The sequence below is a fragment of the Marmota flaviventris genome, chromosome 17, assembly GCF_047511675.1.
Source record: "Marmota flaviventris isolate mMarFla1 chromosome 17, mMarFla1.hap1, whole genome shotgun sequence".
In the NCBI taxonomy this organism is placed as follows: Eukaryota; Metazoa; Chordata; class Mammalia; order Rodentia; family Sciuridae; genus Marmota; species Marmota flaviventris.
In genome coordinates, this window is record NC_092514.1 from 58,266,444 (window position 1) to 58,286,418 (window position 19,975).

Sequence of the window (19,975 nt, forward strand, 5' to 3'; positions counted from 1 at the left end):
ACAGAGCCACATCCCCAGCCCTCTATTGTATTTTATTTAGAGACAGGGTCTCACTGAGTTGCTTAGTGCCTTGCAGTTGCTGAGGCTGGCTTTGAACTCGCAATTCTCCTGTCTCAGTCTCCCAAACTGCTGGGATTACAGGTGTGCGCCACCGTGCTCGGCTAATTTTCACTGATTTTATCCTCACAGTTATCTTGGAGAAATAGGTATGGCAAATCCCCATTTTACAGATGTGGAAATGGAGACTCAGAGAAGGTTCCTCAAGTCATCTGACTTTACAGCTATTGAGGAGCAAAGGCTTTGTGCTGTAGAGGACACAATCATAGCAGTCAGAGGCAAGTCTAGAGAATAAAGGGGTTGATCTTTCTTGGTTGATACAAACGCGGGTTTTAGAAAACCCACAGCGGGTTTTAGAAACGTGGGTTTTAGAAAACCAACAGCGACTTTTCCCTTCCTGCGCACTGCTGTGGCCAGAGGTGGGCAGCTGAGCACTGCCATCTAGTGGCACTGGGACTCAGCTCTCTTCCTCTGGTGGGAACTAAGGGGTCAACTAGAGGGACTTTAAGGCTCTTTATCCATCCTACCCAGCTTGTTCACCACATGATGGGCAGGCATTGGGTGAGAGGTGGGGGCACAAGCACAAGCAGAGCCACTAGGAGGCAGTTAAGGGGGAAAATGGTCACTTGAGTAAAAGACTGGCGTATTTGGAAATCATCAGAACCTCATGTTGTGTGGGTTGAGGCCTGAGAGGGGTTGATTTGTCTCAGGAGGACTTTGGGCTTTGCCCTGTATGCAGGAGTTCATCTAAAAGATTCTAGTTCAGGGAGAGGAGCACAGAGAGGTCATCTTGTCCCCACATCAGCTTGAGGCAGGGCATAGCTTGGCTGTAGACTCTGTGAAGACACATCTGACACACATCAGGTGTATCTGTGAAGACACACCTGATCCCAGCAGCTCAGGAGCCTGAGGCAGGAGGATCACAAGTTCAACTTAGTAAGGCCCTAAGTAACTCAGCAAGACCCTGTCTTGAAATAAAATATTTAAAAAGGGTTGGGGATGTGGCTCAGTGGTTAAGCATTTCAGGATTCAGGATTCAATCCCCAATACACGCCCTTCACCAAACAAACAAACAAACAACAACAACAATATATATATATAGATAGATAGATAGATAGATAGATAGATAGATAGATCGATCGATCTCCAGGCATCCATCTACCAGTCGGCTTAGGCTTTGGCCTGAGGCTTTGGATGTTGGGGCCTTCCTGTTGGAGAAGCAGAAGAGGAGGCACCTCAGAGAATGAGCCCTAAGCCAGACTGGGAGGATGGGTGTCCCATTAGAGGCTGGGAGGGCTGAGGGCTGCCTTGCTCCGGTGGCTATGTCTGTCTGGGGCAGATGGGCATGAGGACAGTTTAGGAGAGAGAGAAAGGCAAACGTAACTGTCTAACAACAGGGCTTGGTTAAATGAACACAGATAGTAGAAAACCATGCAGCTGTTAAAATGATGATGTAGATAAATATTTATTGATATGGAAAGATGTTCACAACATATTGTTGAGTAAGAAAAGCAAATTACAAAATAATTTGTGCAGCATGAGCCTATTTTGGAAAATTGAGTTTATATGTGTAGAAAAAAGCTGGTATGTATCTCCATGTGGTAAAATTATGGCTAATTAAATTCTTTTGTATTGCTTATCTGTATTTTCCAATTTTTCTACAATAATTGTGTCACAAAAAATAATGGTTATGAAAGTTTGCAAAACAACCATGACTGACTTTTGTCTCTGGTGAGATTCCTGAGAGAGTTTGGGGCTGATTGTGGGAGGGGTCTCAGGATCCTGTGGGAGTTGAGGATGGAACTGGGCTATAACAGGGCACAAGGAGAAGGCCAAGGTTGGGGAGCCTGGGTGACCCCATGTGCTGGTGCTAAAACAAACTCATGTCTGCATGCACAGGAGCAAGTATCTAAGCTCCAGTGATGAGCAGCTTCTGTTCTTATTGTATCTTTTCCCTCCAGGACCTCTTTGCCCATTTTTCCCTTCGATTTGCCTTAAAGAAGGCAACACCACACACTATTTCCTGTTGGGCAGCTAGGAAGGGTAGGCCACCCCAGAGATGAGGCTGGGGACAAAGTCTCCTGCCTTGTCTTGTTCTTTCTTTACCTTGTCCTTCCCCAGCCACCCAACCCACATCAGGATCGAAGGTCACCAGGACCCCCTCCTCAGGATTTCCCTCATCATGACACTACTCAGACCAGGGGCAAATGTCATTGGAGCCCAAGGGCTCTCACCTCCCTCTCTGCACTGGGACTCATTGAGGGAAACCTTAGTAGCCAGCTCATCAGATGTCCAATTGAAAAACATGTCCCCCTGGTGTGGAGTTGGGGGTGTTGCTTTTACTGGAGCTTGGGGGCCTGAGCTGGCTTGAGAGTTGGGGCTGGGGCAAGCAGCCAGGCCTTGTCTGCAAGTGGGAGACCTGGCGGTGCTGGGCTGGCTACCCCCAGAGTCTCCTCCTTGTGCCTGCTGAGTGACTCACCTTGGCACAGACACAATAGTCAGGGTGGGCACACAGCCTGCTTCCCGCTGCACCCCAGCCCTCTTCAGATGCTTTCCGAGAAGCCCATTGAGCAAGGGGGCTTGCACTGTACCCCAGCCTGACATCCTGGAATCCTCGGATAAAAGTTGTACAGCCCCCTGGGGACTGCCCTTGCTGTATGGCGCCCACGCTGGCGGTGGAGAACAAAGCTCCATTCAGCAAGTGCCCTGGAGTAGAGATCAGAAGCTCAAGCCTGGGCAGCGAGGGCAGAGTACTGGGAGAACAGCACTATCTGGGCACAGAAGGCTTTGGCGCCTGGGTGGGACCAGACTGGACAGGATGGATGGACCTAAAGTCTCAAGGGGCAACAGGACCAAGGACCTATGTTCCCAATTAAACCCAGTGGTTCCTGAATTCCCAAACCCACCCATTCCCAGAGGCCTTTCCCATCTCAGCCTGATGTGTGGGAACTTAAAAGACATAAATCTTCAGGGGGAGAGTGAGGGGTGACCAGGGAAACAGGGTGTAACAGGAACAAAGATTCGAGCCAGCACTGCCAGCTCATTCGTAACTGCTTTGTGGAGCTGTCAGGGACCAGGCTCTGGGAGCCTGTGCAGGGAGGCCAGGCAAGCAGAGGGGAGCCGGCAGGACAAACACAGGGCTAAAGAGAGGCTCGGGGAGAAGGCCTGTCCCTCCTGCCCTATCAGGATCTCCACGTCTCTTTCCCATAGCTATGTAGAAACCTTAGTTGCCCCTCTAGACATTCCAGGGAATGGGGAGAAAGCAAAAATTAGGACCTCTGTGCTTAGAGGGCATGACTCTGGATACCTGTTGGAATAGTGCTCAGCAGAAAACTGTAGCATAGGCTGTTCTTTGCAGCATGGCATAGGTTCATTCTTCACCTAATTCCCTGCATTTAGCAGGCACAGGAAGAGGGAATGTGGAGTAAGGGAAGGCCTGGAAGCAGGTCAGAGGTCACCTGGCACAGCTCTTGTGTGCATGTGCGTGCACACATGCATGTATATGTATGGTCCTAAGGATTGAACCCAAGGCCTCCTGCATGCTAGACAGCTCTCTCCGACTGAACTACACCCCCAGCCCAGGCCCAGTCCTTTCTTGACTCCTTCCTAGAGAGAGGGTCTCCTTGCTAATTGATCAGGGCTCCAGCCCCAGCATCCAGCCCTAGGTACCAGGAAGCCCTGCCTCTGGGTATAGTGACCTTGGTGGGGTGAGAGAACTCTCCTGTGGCTGGGCTGCAGCCCAGCCCCACCCCCTCAGGCTATGCCAGGGGGCGTCGCCAGGGCAGCCCAGGCAAGGCCAGGCTGGTCCACTCTCCCATAAAGCCTTCACATCCCAGGAGTCAGCAGAGGCAAAGCAGGATGGAGCGGCGACGAGTCACTTCTGCTCGTCGGTCCTACACCTCCTCCGAGATGTTGGTTCGGAGCCTGGGTCCCAGCCACCTCCTAGGTCCTGGCTCCCGCTTTACCCTGGCTCGAATGCACCCTCCAATCCCAGCCCGGGTGGACTTCTCCCTGGCTGGGGCACTCAATGCCGGCTTCAAGGAGACCCGGGCCAGTGAGCGGGCAGAGATGATGGAGCTCAATGACCGCTTTGCCAGCTACATCGAGAAGGTTCGCTTCCTGGAACAGCAAAACAAGGCGCTGGCTGCTGAGCTGAACCAGCTTCGGGCCAAGGAGCCCACTAAGCTGGCTGATGTCTACCAAGCTGAGCTGCGGGAGCTGCGGCTGCGGCTTGATCAGCTCACTGCCAACAGCGCCCGGCTTGAGGTGGAGAGGGACAATCTGGCACAGGACCTGGGCACCCTGAGGCAGAAGTGAGGAGCGGGGGCAGGGAAAGGGGGCTGGTGAGCAAAGAGGATGGAGCCTCTGAGAGGGCAAGGCTGCAGGGCTGCAGTCTTGGACAAGGGCTCAGCCTCTTTGCTCCCTGGGTTTCCCCCACTTCTGGAAAAGTGGGGGCTATCATGCTCCTGGGAGGGACCAGGCAGCAGTCTAAGACCTCAGGAATCTGATTCCCAAAAGACTTCTTCCAGGGAGCCAGACACTCTGGGTACATCCCCACAGGGGAAGGCTATGCCAGGCAGCCAAGGGCCCCACTAGACAGAGGTTTTGCATTTGATTCTCTGGGCATTGAGAATTGTGTGTGTGTGTGTGTGTGTGTGTGTGTGTGTGATGGGAGGGAGTTGTCACCTATTCTGGGTCTGGGTCTATACAAAGGAGGAGTGACAAGAGGAGAAGGTGGGTGTCCACAAAGAGGCTTGGGCTCCAGGCTAAAGGAAGTGGGGGAAAGAGCAGGCAGGTCTGGGTGCAGAACAGAGGTGACTACATATCACTGGCCTCTGATCATATTCAAATCACTTTGACTTGCATGGCTATCAAGCAGAGATCACAGTAAAATTCATCTCAGAAGGTAGTACCTGGTGTCAGAGGAAACCCCAGAGGCATGGTGATTTGCTGAACAGTGGGCATGTACGTGCACCCTCCAATGCGGGAGGATGTGTGTCGAGCATGCAGCAGCAAGTGCACACTGGTGGATGCGCCTGTGTGAGCAGAATCAGGTGCACTACCCTGACAAGGCGTCTTAGTGACGAGTTAAGGCAAAAGCCTTTGTCTGCTCATGATCCCAGTCAAGGCTTCTGTCTAGGACCCCTCTCTGACCCTCACTCCTCCTGCTACTGTACTGGTCCTGGGGGGGGGGGGGAGGGTCTCTGTAGTAGCCACCTCCTGGGAGATAGGGGCAAGATCCAAGAATACTACAAGATCCTGGATCCAGGAATTTGTTCCCCATCCCAGGCTCCAGGATGAAACCAACCTGAGGCTGGAGGCTGAGAACAACCTGGCTGCCTATAGACAGGTCAGAAAGGTGGAGGGGAGGGTCAGGGAGGGGGAAGTATTGATGGCAAACACAGCCCCCAAGCCTAGCCCTTCAGAACAGTGTGCTGCTTCCCAACACCCCAGAAGGAGGGGTAAAACAAGGCTGGGGAATGGAGAGGAGGAGCCTGGAGTCAGAGTGGCCCAATGCCCCATTCCCACTCCAGGAGGCAGATGAAGCCACCCTGGCCCGTCTGGATCTGAAGAGGAAGATTGAGTCACTGGAGGAGGAGATCCGGTTCTTGAGGAAGATCCATGAGGAGGTGAGGCCAGGGAAGAGGGAGGGAAGCCCAACACACAGAGAGATACACACACTGAGAGAGACAGAGACAGAGATACTCTGAGACAGAGGAAGCAGATTGGCAGCAGAAAGAAAATGAGAGAGAGAGACAGAGACAGAAAGTGAAGGCAGAGACAGAGAGCATCCCCACCACTTGGTGAAAGGCACAGACATGCCCCCTGAACGGACAAGTGCAAGGCCTTGCTGCCTGGGTTTTTCTTCACATCATCCCTATGAGATAGGAGTTCTTCCAGCTACCTTCTTTTCACAGAGAAAGACACTGAAGTCTATAAAAGTTAAAAAATGTCCTAGCCGGGCATGGTGGCACACGCCCCTGTAATCCCAATGGCTGGAGAGGCTGAGGCAGGAGGATTGCAAGTTCAAAACTAGCCTTAGCAAAAGTGAGGTGCTAAGCAACTCAGTGAGACCCTTTCTCTAAATAAAATACAAAATAGAGCTGGGGACTTGGCTCAGTGGTCAAGTGCCCCCGAGTTCAATCCCCAGCACCAAAAAAAAAAAAAAAAAAATGATCTAAGGCTGAGGGAGCTTGGGTAACTTAGTAAGACCCTGTTTCAAAATTAAAAAAAAAAAAAGCTTTTTAAAAGTCCTAAGGTCACATAGTTAATCTCTGATTCCCCACTGCCCTCTGTCTCCACTAAAATGAGAGCCATTCTTTTTCTGTTTTTGTTTTGCACATGCCAGTTAAATGCTTTACTGCTGAGCTACATCCCCAGCCAAAACAAGAGCCATTCTTTAAAAAGAAAAAAAAAACACCCACTAATCTCTGACCTCCAATTCTGGATTCACAATCCCTGGCCCCATGGAACCTGGAAACCCACAGGCGCATGCTCAGCACCTGCCTCCTACCTATCCAGCCCAGGAAGGACAATGACAAACTCTCCCTCCTGCTTCTCTTAGTCTGGGCCATGCCACTTACTCCAACAAGGGCTGTCTCATCTCCCTTTGCCAATGCTCCTGGCCCAGGGGCAGGTAGAAGAGGGTGTGATGCTGTGAGAACCCCAGCTGAAGCCTACACCTGGAGCCCTGACCCCTGGTACCTCTTCTCTCACCCTGGCCAGGAGGTGCGGGAACTCCAGGAACAGCTAGCCCGACAGCAGGTCCACGTGGAGATGGACGTGGCCAAGCCAGACCTCACAGCAGCCCTGAGGGAGATCCGCACGCAGTACGAGGCAGTGGCATCCAGCAACATGCAGGAGGCAGAGGAGTGGTACCGGTCCAAGGTAGCCTTGCCTGTGGGGCTCCTTGCTCCATACAAGAGGACAGGGGAAGGAGGGAGGAGGAAGCTAGAGGAATATCCTCTCAGTGACCAACCTCCCCAGAGAAGTGAGATAACCTGCCCAGGTCACACAGGCACTACTACTTCCAAAAGTACTCATTAATATTATTCCTGCTATTACTACTATTGTGCTACTAACATTGTTGTATGCCAGGCCCTATGCTTTGAGTTTATTATCTTACCATGAAGCACTATTCTTCGAGAGATGAGAGAACTGAAATCCAGAGAGGTTAACCAACTTGCCCAAAGCCACAAAGCTCCTATGTGGTAAAGTAGGATTTCCAACCCTATCCCATTTCACTTGGGAGCCTGCATTCTTGATGTCTCTGCCAGTCTGCGTGCTGGGTTATGGAGCATTTACTGCATGCCAGGTTATTTGCTGGGATACAGAAAGGCATCTGAGCAGGGAGATGTGATAATGGACCTAAATAGGGCTGCATAGAGAAACACCACAGGGCAGTTTATTTGCAGCGTTGGAACTGGGGAAGTCTGGTGGGGGACATTTGAGCTAGAAAGAACAGGTAGGTTACCTATATAAAGAGAAGAGGGACAGCAGAGCCTGTTAGGAGGCCGGGAGGTGAAACACAGAGAGGTAGTACTTGGAGGTGCTGATCCAGGGCACCAGGGCTGAGGGGTGTGAGCAGCAAAAGCCTGTGACAGTCTGAGTAGGGTCAAGGCATGCTGGAATGCTGAGTGCAAGCTGGGGGAAAGGGCTATTAGCACCCAGGGCTTTGCTGGCCAGGACCTATTATCCAAGGTGGGGACGGGTTTCAGGCCCATAGATAGGGCAGCCAGCACAGAGGTTCAAGATCCTCTGGCACTGGTCATTCATTCGCCGGCTGAACAGGTACTGTGCTAGAGGCTGAGGCACAGCAGTGACTACTGTGCCTCCAATCCAGGGGTCACTGTCACTGGGAATAAACCCTGCCAGGGCCAATGTCCTGGGGGTGACCTGGGTCATGCCCATCTCCGTGATTTCCCAGCAGTCTCCACCGGCCCACGCGGATCGCCTGGATATATGTGTCGGGGGCCCACCCCTCAGTTAGGGCTCTTTCCCCTTCTAGTTTGCTGACCTCACAGATGCTGCCGCCCGCAACGCCGAGCTGCTCCGCCAGGCCAAGCACGAGGCCAATGACTACCGGCGCCAGCTACAGGCCTTGACCTGCGACCTGGAGTCCTTGCGTGGAACGGTGAGCAGTGGGGGTCACCACCACGTTAGGGATGCTAAAAGAAAAGGGCCTGGGTAGGGACCTGGCAGAGGGCGGGGCTCCGATGTTACTCCGGGCTGGAGGCCGGCCTGGAAGCCTCTCAGAGTCGCGCAGAGGTTCCAGCACAGCGCAGCATGCCGGGGCCCCGAGGGACCGGCCCGCTACATCCCACAGAACGAGTCCCTGGAGAGACAGATGCGCGAGCAGGAGGAGCGCCACGCGCGGGAGGCGGCGAGTTACCAGGAGACCCTGGCCCGTCTGGAGGAAGAGGGACAGAGCCTCAAAGACGAGATGGCCCGCCACCTGCAGGAGTACCAGGACCTGCTTAATGTCAAGCTGGCCCTGGACATCGAGATCGCCACCTATAGGAAGCTACTGGAGGGCGAGGAGAACCGGTGAGCCGAGACCACAGCCCTCGGGAAATTCTCCCTGCTGCCTCCCTCTAGAGTCTGCCTTGCTCCCTTCAGGGCTTGAGAGTGATCCATCCTTGGGTCCAGTTATTCTCCCACCCAGTGCCCAGCACATTGCCTGACCAACACACAGTAGCTATTCAATAGATGTCTGATGAATGGCTCCAACCAATATTGATTAGGTCCCAGGGTGGGGGGTACCTGGGTCACCCTCCAAACTAAGGGTCTCACTCCTCAGCCTCTCAACAAAGACTGGACTTCTGTTCCCCTGACTGATCTCTTCCAATTCTTGGCACTTTCACCATTTTCTCCTCCCTCTCCTCTGCCATGCAAGTCTCCATTATCCTTAGTGGAACATGTTCCTTGGCAGATAACATCCAAAACTCTGGCACACTTTTGGAGCTACACAGAGAGCACTGGCTGCTGCAGAAAGCTTGGGAGACTCTCCTGGCATGGCAAATGGCCCTTTGGGTTGTCATGCCAACCCTTGTCCAGAACCTGGCCTGGGATGTCCTAGGGCAGCCTGGTCACCCCATCCCTTTGCTGTCTTTCAGCATCACCATTCCAGTGCAGACCTTCTCCAACCTGCAGATCCGAGGTCAGTAGAGTGGGCCTTGTAGGAAGGGTGTTGGATGCCCACCTCCTCCCCCAAGATCATGGGCTGTTCTGGCCTGGGGCCAGAGACCAGGGGAAAGAGGTCTGGGCTCTCCCTGAGGGTCTTCATGATTCACTGCAGAGCTCCTAGCCAGAACACAGCATCCCTGGGCACTCAACAGGTGGGGCTTGCTGCTGCTCCTGTCCTGCTCTGCCTGTGTCCCTTCCTCCCCTCCCAATACCCCATTCCACAGCAGAACTGGATGAGGTCTCTGCTTCTGCCTGCTCTGCATGCCTTGGGCAAGGTCTGCCCTTTTGAGTGTTTCATATTTTTTTTTCCAACTGCTTGTCACTACAGGGGGCAAAAGCACCAAAGAAGGGGAAGGTCACAAGGTCACAAGACATCTCAAAAGGCTCACAATACAAGTTATACCAATACAGGCTCACCAGATTGTAAATGGAGCCCCGTCGGCTCTCGGTTAGCTGCCTGCCTCTCAAATGAGTGCTTTTCTCAGCTTGACAGGGAGCAAGCAAGTCTCAGCAAGCCCATTTTCCTGGTCCTCTTGGGCTCACTCCTCCCAGGAGTCCTAAAGGACCAGAACTATGTCACTTTCCCAGGAACCTCAGTGCCCAGCACAGGGTAACTGTAGGTTAAACTAGCAGATCTGGCCAGTGTTCAAGGTGGCAAGTCCCTGGGTACTCAGATGAGATGCTCTCAATCAGATGCCAGCCTCTGCCTCACCTCCTCTGTCACTGGGAAGTCCCCTTGGGTCTTGCTGTGCCTGGTGGCCAGGTTCTGTGCTTGATCCATCTGTCCCCAAGGCTCTGTTGCTCTTCTCAGCGCAATGCAGCCCAGAGGATTATTTCCCTCAGGAGTGTTACTCTTGTAGTGAATGAAATTTTATGTTCTCTGCTCTTAATTTTAAATAATAGTGTGACATGTTATATTTTTCTCTCTAAGGGGAGACTAAATTACTTTTTTGTTGATATGTGGCCATCAATGATTTGTAGATAAGGAAAGAAAATTCTCTTCTTCTGGGTGAGGATATTTAGGAACACCAGATGTGTTTCTAAGGCTTAATTCAGCATCAGAAAGTTAACCATGCTGACCAGGTAGTGAAAATCTGCTGAGTGCTAGACATTGAGGGATCACATAAGTGACAGACAAGTAAGAAAGGGAAGGGACCTATACGTATCAATCACTAATATGTGCCAGATGCTTTACATACATTATTTTAGTTAATCACCTTCTCACTGCCACCTAGAGACCATCATCCCCATTCTGCAATATGGCTGAGGTCAATTATTTTGTATATATGGCTGGTTAGTGGCTGAGCTAGGGCTCAAGCTCTGGTCCACCAGATTTCAAAGCCCACGTGCTTCTTCTCTGATGCAGTACTGGATTGCCAGAAAGCCAGATAGGGATTTAAATGAAGCCAGGTCAGAGATGGCAGAGCACTGGATTGCAGTGGGATGTGCCCAGCACCATGGGGACTTGGGAGGTCTCTAGCCCTTTTGGAAGAGCAGGGACTCTCCCTGCCTGGATGGATAGGCACTTGTGCTGGTGATTCGTGTGTGTGATGGGGAAGTTGGGTGTAGGAGAGGATGTGTAGTGTCCTGAGGACCCACGGGAGGCCTCTTCTCCCAACACCTGTAGAAACCAGCCTGGACACCAAGTCCGTGTCAGAAGGCCACCTCAAGAGGAACATTGTGGTGAAGACTGTGGAGATGCGTGATGGCGAGGTGAGGAGGGATTCTGGCTGTGTCCAGGGATACTTGGCAAGGCTCTGGAAGAAAGCCTGGGCCAGGCACACAGGAGGTCCTTGGTGACTCCCAAGAGCTCCTGGAGTGCTATGGACTTTGGGGAGGAGCCTGAACATCACTCCTTTCTTCAGTCTCCATGGGCAGTGAAAGGACCTAGGCCACTGGATTGGGTCCCAACTCAGGCTCTCTCCCTTTCTCACCCTCCAGACTCAGGTGCTTCTGGAAACAGGACTGGGAGAGAGAGGAAGGAAAGCTAGTAGCTTTCACTCCCAACTCTGGCTGGGACAGTTGGGAAGAGGGAGTACTTTCAAATTTTATTCAAAGGAATCTGCCAGAAGGACAGGAGAAGGGATTTGGCATGCTGCCCCCTTGGCATTCCCAGTTGGAGTGGCAGCAGCAGTAAGGCTACTCTTATACCATAAGCCCTGTGTACCAGGCATGGTGCTAAGCACTGTACAAGTTCTCCTTTACTACCCACTCCGACCACTGCACAATGAAAGGCGGTCTTAAGAAAAGAAAGTTCTAGGATGGTTGGGTACTTGCCTTACATAAGTTACATAGCTTAGCATGGGGGACCTGGAGTCGGTGAGCTCCTAAACTGTTGCACTGTGCACCTTCCCTGTCCCCTGCAGGTCATTAAGGAGTCCAAGCAGGAGCACAAGGATGTGATGTGAGGTGGGCCACCAGGTGGCCCCACAGCATGAGGGGCCTGTAGTGGGAGCAGTATAGTTGCTTCTCCTTGGATAGCTCATTTCTCCAGACCTGATTCCTAACTGCTGCTCCCCTCCCTCCTCCATCTCTACACCAGTCTGCTGCCCTAGGCTCAGTCAGCATTCGGCCTGCCAGATGGCACCCACCCAGCACCTAGCAACTTCAACTAACAGGGCACTCACACCAAAGGGGCAGTCTAGAAGTGTGGCCAGCAGCTTGGGTTAAAATTGGGAGCGAAGGAATAAGTTGGATAGGGCAGGGGGCACCTACAAATCACCCTGTTGTTATGGCAACTGTTGCCAAAGCTGGAGGTCTCTGGAGTCTCTGGGAACTGGGCTTTGAGTTTTCTTAGGCTGCTGGAAGAGAAAGTCCTCACAGGCACGGCAGCCCTGGGCAGAGGCTTGCTCTTCTAGAATGACCCTGACCAATGTAGGAGAAGTCCTGCTACCTAGACTACAGAGAAAGGTCCCAGGGGGCCTCCTGAATGGTAATTCAAATGTCTTAATCCCATTGAGCTGCCATCCAGGGAACCAGTCTATAGGCAGGTAAGAGCTTGGTTCTCAGCTCTCGGGGAATCTACAGTTAAGTGGAGAGGGAAGGAGTGTTAGAAGGGCAATGAGGGGGGCTTCCTGGCCCCTAGGTGTGGATACAGAGAGGTCAAACCCAGGACGACTCCCCCATATGGGGTAGAAGGGACACTGGTAGTAAGGAGGCAGTGGGGATGATGCCAGACATCAGAGTGGGGATTGTGAGTAACAGTTACACTTGGCCTCTGAGTCATGCGAATCCAGAAAATGACTCATCCTTTTGAAGATGCTGAAACAGGGGAGAGAGGGCTGCTTTCCATGGGGGCAGAGTACCACTGTCTCAGTTCTGAAGGCCTCTTATGTGCTGCATAATCTTTGACCACCCAGGCCTCAGAGCCCTGTGACTGCTGCCTCCTGACCACAGTGAGGCCACTACCCTCCACCTAACCTTCTCCACCTGTAATGACTAGCTGCTGCTCTTCCCTACATTAAGGGCCCCTTGTGTCCCCTCTTACCTGCGTATAGAATGTACCCCACCTGTATTTTAGGCAGCACCCTATTTTATAGTTTAGGAAACTGAGGCATGAGCAGAGCAAAGCCTGAAGCAGGGGCACTTGGGCACACTCTTCCACCCCAGAACACCTGTTCTACTCTCCCTGGGCAGGCTGGTGGGCAGGTGGTAGATATTTGTGCCCAGAAATGGGGCTGGAAGGGCCCACTCCATGGTCCTACTCCCCTCTGAGGCCAAGAAGGAAGATGGGGTCCCTCAGGGGATCCCTCCCTCTTCCCAAGACTTGGTGCCCTCTCTTCACTCCTTGCTACCATCTGCTGCTGCTGTTGCTGCTAACCTTCAGGGAAGTGCCACCATCTTTACTCACTGAGGAGAAATAAAGATGCATACCATGGCCTTCCCCAGAGTGTACTCTCATCTCTTCATGGCAGGGGTGGGGAAGCTGGGGTCAAGATGTAGCACTGGACAAGACTCAACTTACTCTTTATCTCTTATTGTCTTGGGAGTCCAAGTCCCTATGGCAGTAGCCACATACCAAATCCCATTTCTGACCTGTTCTGCCACAGTAGGCATGGTACCCTGGCCTCTGCTCCCCACTCCATCTTCTCATCCCCAGCCTGAGTGCAGAAAGCCCAGAATTTGATCTCTGCTCCCTTCACCATTCCCCATCCTAGTCTTCATCTTTACTCCCACACCTGCTATTCCTACCTGCCATTCCCAGAATGATGCTGGGGAGAAAGCCAAGGAAGACATATGCTAGCTCCCTTCACTTTTTTCTTCCTTCCTCCTGTGCCACCCACAGCTCAACCAGTGCCCCGTCAGCAATCCTCAAGGGCACCTCAAATGCGATCCAACAGCAACAGGTGATTTGGTGGGTATTAGTTCACTTCCTCCTCTGTCCTAAGTGTGAAGTCAGAAAACATATGCCCCTGCCTACTTCCCTTCTCCTCAGTCCCCAAGCTATCACCTGCTTTAGGTTTCCCCACTTCCCAGATCAGGCCCCATACCTGCTCATGAAATTGGGAAGCAGATTGTAACTAATAGATTTGTCTGTATCTTCTTGCCACATGTCCCAGCCCAGGACGCCTACCCAGAGGCATCTGGTATCATTTAACAAACACATTGAAGCACAAGTGGTCTTCAGAGCTTGGGAAGAGAGAGCCTAGGGTGAGAACATGGGACGAAAGCGAAATGAGTAACAGCAGCAACGACAGAGGTGAACGGTGACAAAAATTGCTGTGATGAGAAGATAGCTTATCAGGGTGAGCTCCACAGCAGCACGAGTCTCAGGGTCAGACAGTGAGGCTGGGTAGTGCCCTCGGGATGTCACACTGAGTCGAAACCCAGCAATCTGCACCCCTTGCCGCCAACAATAGTAAATGCCCCGGTCACTTAGCTGAGTGAAGCGAATGTGGAGCTGGTTGCCATGGTCAATGAATACTCTCATGGATCTGTTGACACCTTTTAGGTATTGTGTGCGGTAGAGGTGCTGGTGGTCCTTGTCCCAAGCCACAGCATGCTCTGGCCGGGCCCCAGGACAGGAGATGATGAGTCCATGGCCCAGTCTCTGCTGGTGAAACTGAATGGGCACTTTGGGCACCCAAGGCTTGCTACCCACTTTGGACACGTAGTTGTATATAGCCAGCACACTCTCCCGGAACCGGTTCTTCTTTTCACAGGGCACCAGGCAGCTCTGAACCAGCAACTCAGGCATGTGGTCCCTGACTGTGGTGCGCAGTCTCCTAGGCACAGCCTGTGAACCACAGGACACCACATCAGACTGTGTCCTCCGGTACCGTGGGGAGAGGTCAGGGCTCTGCAGGTAGCAGAGGCCAATGCGCCATTGCTCCCCACGCACCCCACAGCGGTCACAAGGGGTCCACTCCCAGAAGGTGGTGAAGACATGGAGGTTCCCATAGTACTCATCAGCAAAGGGCTTCTGGCCCATGTCCTTGAAGGTCGCCACCATTCCCTCATTGCTCTGGATGTCCACATCGTAGGCATAAAAGTATTCCCCTTTGCGGGTGCCACAGAAGTACAGACCTGAGTCCTCAGGCTGGGCCCGGAAAACCAACAGGCTAAACATGCGGATGCTGAAACGGACTAGCATGTCACTGCCCACACGCACCTGGGCCGCCTCGGTCAGCACACGCCCATCAAAGTCTGTCAGCACTTTGGTGTGGCTGCTACCCACATGCTTTTGATAGTACCAGACTACAGCCGGCACCTCCTCAGGCTTGCAGTGACAGGGAAGCTCAAAGCTCATATCAGCCAAGTAGGCAGCATTGTCAAACATAAGGAAAGCAGGGCAGGGGGTCTTCAGAAAAATGTTCTCCTTCTCCACTATTTCAAAGGCCTGGAGACTGCCCCAGGCACAGAGAAGCACAGTGGTGTGGGCCAGGCTCATATCTACAGGAGGGAGGGACAGAGGGGCAGGGAAAAAAAACAAGGCACTGAACACCTATGGGGTTTCTAGAAATCACTGCCAAGAAGAGGCCTCTATATGAGGAAAGAACTAAGCAGCCAGGAAAATAAGCAACAGTCTTCACAGGAAGCAGCCAAATGCAAGGCAATTTATTTCCAACTGATGTACTAGATGTCCTTGGAATGTTCCAGGCCTGATCTCGAGGGAAAATCATTCTAGAACTTGGCCTTCACTCACCTTTCTAGAACACTGGCACTCCCCTGCTCCAAGAATGGGTCAAGGAAAACCAGATGGAGCCATAAGGCCTTTGTCCTTCGCTGATCTAGGCCCTGCCCGACCTGCCCCATATAAAATATCTTCCCTTCCATCAGTCTGGAAGCCTTCCCTCCAATACACCTGGCCATCCAGGACATTGGACCTAAGTTAATGGCTTGGGGCTTCCCCAACCTGCACAAGAACTCAGCCCTTAGAGAAAAATTCTGTACCTGAAATGAAGTAGCATTTGGTCACTGTTAATTAAATGTCCATTCATTGACTTCAAGCTACAAATATTCTGATTAAAGAATTATGAGTATCAATGTTTATTTAACATGAAAGATGAACAAGTTTGCTTTTTTCTTTTTCTGAGTGGAGGCTGTACCTGGTGTCACCCGCATTTGGTTGGAAACACATCCATCTCTCATGGCCAGTGGGTTAGACTCAAAAAGGATGGGAAGCAAAACTGATTTCAACCTCCTGGACCCTTTTCTGTCCTGTGGATTCACACAGTTCAAAAGATGGATACAGTGACTGGAAAAGTTAGAGAGACTTGATTCAAGTTTTTTCTCTGAAAATTCCAAGCTGAGAAGGGAAGTAGATGTGGGTTTCTCATTATAGTCCTGCAGAAACCCCAAGACAACCACCAAAAAAATGTCTCTGATGATCATTGAAGCTCACGTCAGCCAGGGAGGCAGCACTGTCAAACATCAGGAAAGCAGGTCAGGGTGGTCTTCTGAGAGGGACTCTGAGGGCAGCCAGTCCTATCAGTGAATCTGGTACAGCCCTAATAGCTCCTGCAGGAGCCCCTCCTCCTCCTGGAGCCCACCATCTTGCTCCTCCACAGCCTGTTTGTCTGGACAGCCCCCCTCCTGCAAAGATCTGGGGGTAGCCATGGCCTGCAGCTTCTGAAACAACCCTCGGCAACTCTCTTGCTCAGCGTGGCTCAGGAGGCTCAGGTTCAGGGTAAAGCGTCCCGTGCCGGCCAGGCTGCGAAGGACCCCCAGCACTGTCATCCTGTCAGCTGGCCTCACATGATCATCCAGTACCACGAGCAGCTCCCCTAGAAGTCCAAACCCCACATCTGTCTGGAAGAGGTGACTCAGTTTGGGACCTCCAAGCTGCAGCAGGGCCTGGTAGCGCTCTGGTCCACTCTGCAAGTGTCGTCGCCAATCTCGGTAGAATTCTGCTGAGGTCTCAGGCTGGAAGGGGACTTTCTCCTGGGTCACAAAGGAAGCAAAGGGGGTCCAGAGCTCTTCTGGTTGCTCTGTGACAGTGAGGTTAAGGGGAGCCTGTGGGTTTTCATCTTAACTCTGGGATTGCTCTCTAAGCACTGGGTAGGCTACTGTGCCTGTGGGTCTCATTTTCAAAGGAGGGAACTGGGGATGTGAGAGAGAGGGAGGGCCCAAGGAATCCAGGCCATGATTTGGCCTGGATTCTCACTTATGCTGGGATTTTCCTACTGATGAATGGGACATAGCTCTGGTTTTCAATAGTAGATCAGTATTTGCTCTGAGAAGGGTGAAGGATTTAATGGGAAATCTCAGGAAGAGAGAAAGGAACACAAAGTGAGTGTCAAGGACCTGACAGGCTGGGTCTCTCTCCCCAAACTGCCACAGGATTGTTGTACTATCTATGATCTATCTCAGAAGCTGAGCTATCCAATTCTGACGTAGGAATGAAAGTCAAAAGACTGATGGAAGGAATGCTTTCTGACTCATTCTGCTCAGTTCATCTCAGCACTATCATCTCGTGGTTGCTTTTCTTTCTGTGACTAGAGGCAAAATCCTGTCTCTGTTGTCTTCCATGAGATAAAATGAAGAAGTATGTGTTGTAAGAAGACATGGTTGGAGCTTTAGGACAGAGCATTCTGCTAGTCTAAAGAGGCTGGGCCTTACCTACCTGGGAGATTTCGGTGGCCACATCTTGGGAAGGTTGCCCTTGAGTAGTGTGACAATTCCAGGGCACAGTTCTCTTTCCTCCCATCTTGTCCTTCCGCTCCAGAGGCTTCAGATGTGATGCAAGGACAATACTCCTATAGATAAAGGACAGAGAATGGGTGGTGAACTTAGCTGTGTCTTGGGAGGGAGGCAGCTAGATTTTGCCTGATGTAAGGTTGAACCTGTTGACAGGATAATATTACAATTATGATAGCAGTATAGCTAAAAGTTTTCAAACTCTGCACATGAAGCCAGATACTGTGTTCAGAATCTTATATGCAATAGCTTATTTAATTATAACAAAAGTTATTCTCTTTACAGATGAAAAAATTGAGGCTCAGAGAGATTAAGGAACTTTCAGAAGATTACACTAGTAGTAGAGGTTGAGGCCAGGAGCTGAGAATGATCTGATTCCAGAGTGCTTGCTGTTAACTACTGTAGCCCATCATAGCAGGACGGCCTGAGAAAAACGGCAGTGAGCCAACCTGAACTCCTCATAGGAAGGCACCCTCTGTTCCACTGCCCGTAGCTTGGCAGCATTCTCTCGTTTGTACTTCTCATCAGCAGCGAGCGCATCCTGCAGCTCTTTCTCCAAAGCTTTGAAGTCAATAACATCATTCCTTTCCATGGCCTGTTCCTGGGAAGGAAGGCATAGGGAATGAACATTAATGGAGGGCCAATATCAGGAAAAGGAGGATGCCTCTGGATTATTTTTTAGTATTTATATTTTAGTTGTGGATGGACACAATATCTTTATTTTATTTATTTATTTATTTTTATGTGGTGCTAAGGATTGAAACCAGGGCCTTGCATGTGCTAAATAAGCACTCTACCAATGAGCCACAACTCAGCCCCACCTCTGGATTCTTTACCAAAACACAAAATGACCCCAAAACATTATGATACTTATCTTAGCAAGCATTACAAAAACCTGGCTTTCTACTTATACAAGTTGAGTTGCACAGGGAGGGCTTATATAAGACTTGTCACTGAAAATACAGAATTCTGACTTTCAATTTGGAGCCCTGTCTTGATTTTGTTCTCTATTCTAAAAATATTTATAGCTCGGTAGTAAAGCACTTTCCTAGCATGTGCAAGGCCCTGGGTTTGATCCCCAGCTCCACAAAAATAATAATTTTGGTGCTTTAGCTGAAGAGGCATTTGGATCTCAGAATTCAGACCATTCATTCTTCCACATAGGATCACTCCATAGCAAGTTGTTCCATTGAGGATATCACACAAAAGCAGGAGTCTTGTTAGCTACCAGAGCCCAGAGATAGCATTGCATCCTTCCTGAAATGTCTTTAATGGGAAAAAAATAGTCTTCACCCAAACCAGAAGCAATGAATGAACAGGAAACTGAAGTATCAGAAGAAGGAGCTCAATAATCTCCATCCCCAAATCTCTCTGTCCAACCCAAAGCTGGAGGCACAGATGTCTAAGTACATGAGAAAAGTCTTTAGTTCTGCCGTTGTACTTTTGTAGTCTCAGGGCAGAGTCTAACTGGCCTTTTCTACAAGAGAATCTTCCAGATGGGTTCCAGTCTGGGCTCTGGCATTTACTTGTGAGACCTTCCTGAGCTTCAGATTCCTGGTAAGTTGAGCTAGATTTTGTGATTCACCCAGGAACAGCACTAGAGCAGGAAAGCAGGAGGTCTACAATTAACCCCATGGCCACCCTGACCCCCACCTCGACGTGGAGAAGCTGAATGCTGAGAAGGGAGTTGGGTTGGTCAGCAACTGAATCTAGGTATCCCGTTCCTGTCCAAGTTTTTGTTGCTGTTATTGTTTGTTTTTTATCTTCCTGGTTTAGCCTCCTAAGTAGCTGAGACTATAAGCCCGACACCTTGTGTGGCTTTCTATCCAGTTCTGAGGCCTCTCCTGTCATCGAATGAATAGAACAGCTCTTCCTTTCCCATTACTCAGCCTCCAGTCCCTCACCCTCGCGACCCTGGCGTTGGTCCCCTTGTTTTCTTTGGGGATCCCTGATATGCTAGAACCGGAAGATAGCTCAGCGCATTCTTCACCCCACAGCGGTGGTTGCCTGGCAACTACGCCAACCGCCTTCCCACGTGACCGGTCCGAAGGCCCCCTTTCAGGGTGGCTCCGAGACGCCTGATCAGATTTCTGCGTCCTCAGACCTCACTTTCTTTGGAGCAGCGCAGGCCTTGATTTGGAGACCCACAAGTCCACTTTACCGGTTCCTGTCTTCGCGGTCAGCAGTCCTTGGAGCAGGTTTGCAGGCAGAGGTCAGTCCTCCGAGAAACGCGATCGTGGCGTCTGCGAGGTCCTTCCTGGCTGCGGGCGCAGACGTTGTCGCGGCGTGGGACGGAAGCGCGGTGTCCAGGGGCCGACTCGGAGCACTTGGCTGAGCTGGCGGGAGGTGAGCTGCCGCGGGGTAAGCGCTCTGGAAGGTTTTTTTTTTTTTTTTTTTTTTTCCGGGTGGAATGGGAAATTAAAGAACGTCATATCTGGAGAGGTGTTGTATACTCTCTGTCCCTTTCTCTTCACAAATGGGTAAATTGAGGCCTGGAGCGGGATCGACACATGCGCACCGGTTCCGGGCTTTCCTTGTTTTCTCAGTGGGTAACGTCCTGTCCCTAGGCAGAAGCTAGGCTCTAACTGTCCAG

At 51.3% G+C, this 19,975-nt stretch overlaps 4 protein-coding genes across 6 annotated transcripts in view; 2 read left to right on the forward strand and 2 right to left on the reverse strand.

The window, feature by feature from the left end:
• Positions 1-3,915: 3,915 nt before the first annotated feature.
• On the forward strand, positions 3,916-11,694 carry Gfap (glial fibrillary acidic protein). The gene is made up of 9 exons (XM_027947216.2): positions 3,916-4,370; positions 5,347-5,407; positions 5,592-5,687; positions 6,784-6,945; positions 8,066-8,191; positions 8,384-8,604; positions 9,174-9,217; positions 10,871-10,956; positions 11,610-11,694. Exons 1-9 carry the CDS (start codon positions 3,916-3,918, stop codon positions 11,649-11,651), a joined length of 1,293 nt encoding a protein of 430 aa, XP_027803017.1. The 3' UTR covers positions 11,652-11,694.
• Positions 11,695-13,888: 2,194 nt separating this feature from the next.
• Positions 13,889-15,133, reverse strand: Fam187a (family with sequence similarity 187 member A). Its single transcript, XM_027947038.2, has one exon. It carries the CDS (start codon positions 15,131-15,133, stop codon positions 13,889-13,891), a length of 1,245 nt encoding a protein of 414 aa, XP_027802839.1.
• Positions 15,134-15,622: 489 nt separating this feature from the next.
• Positions 15,623-19,367, reverse strand: Dnaaf19 (dynein axonemal assembly factor 19). Of its 2 annotated transcripts, none has more exons than XM_027947091.2 (4): positions 19,287-19,367; positions 17,832-17,983; positions 17,309-17,441; positions 15,623-16,626 (listed from the first exon to the last, which is right to left on the reverse strand). In XM_027947091.2, exons 2-4 carry the CDS (start codon positions 17,972-17,974, stop codon positions 16,174-16,176), a joined length of 729 nt encoding a protein of 242 aa, XP_027802892.1. In that variant the 5' UTR covers positions 17,975-17,983; positions 19,287-19,367; the 3' UTR covers positions 15,623-16,173. The 2 variants fall into 2 exon arrangements, with proteins under 2 accessions (XP_027802892.1, XP_071459772.1); XM_071603671.1 differs by lacking the exon at positions 19,287-19,367 and adding an exon at positions 18,528-18,581.
• A 260-nt stretch (positions 19,368-19,627) lies between these two features.
• Eftud2 (elongation factor Tu GTP binding domain containing 2) overlaps positions 19,628-19,975 on the forward strand; it is a 40,133-nt gene continuing 39,785 nt past the window's right edge. The window contains exon 1 of one of the 2 annotated variants that reach the window (XM_027947089.2): positions 19,628-19,743. The gene's annotated coding sequence lies outside the window, so the exon portion shown is untranslated. The remainder of the gene's footprint in view (positions 19,744-19,975) is intronic. The other variant, XM_027947090.2, reaches the window with a different exon arrangement.

What these genes read in the sequence shown, in the direction of transcription:
- Gfap (XM_027947216.2), top strand. Translation starts at nt 3,916, where the DNA reads ATGGAGCGGCGACGAGTCACTTCTGCTCGTCGGTCCTACACCTCCTCC. An exon ending in AGGAGTGGTACCGGTCCAAG is followed by an intron (nt 6,946 to 8,065) that starts GTAGCCTTGCCT and finishes TTCCCCTTCTAG; the next exon opens with TTTGCTGACCTCACAGATGC. An exon ending in TGGAGTCCTTGCGTGGAACG is followed by an intron (nt 8,192 to 8,383) that starts GTGAGCAGTGGG and finishes TACATCCCACAG; the next exon opens with AACGAGTCCCTGGAGAGACA.
- Dnaaf19 (XM_071603671.1), bottom strand. An exon ending in CCTTCCTATGAGGAGTTCAG is followed by an intron (nt 17,442 to 17,831) that starts GTTGGCTCACTG and finishes CTTTATCTATAG; the next exon opens with GAGTATTGTCCTTGCATCAC. An exon ending in TGGCCACCGAAATCTCCCAG is followed by an intron (nt 16,627 to 17,308) that starts GTAGGTAAGGCC and finishes TTTGTGACCCAG; the next exon opens with GAGAAAGTCCCCTTCCAGCC.
- Fam187a (XM_027947038.2), bottom strand. Translation starts at nt 15,133, where the DNA reads ATGAGCCTGGCCCACACCACTGTGCTTCTCTGTGCCTGGGGCAGTCTC.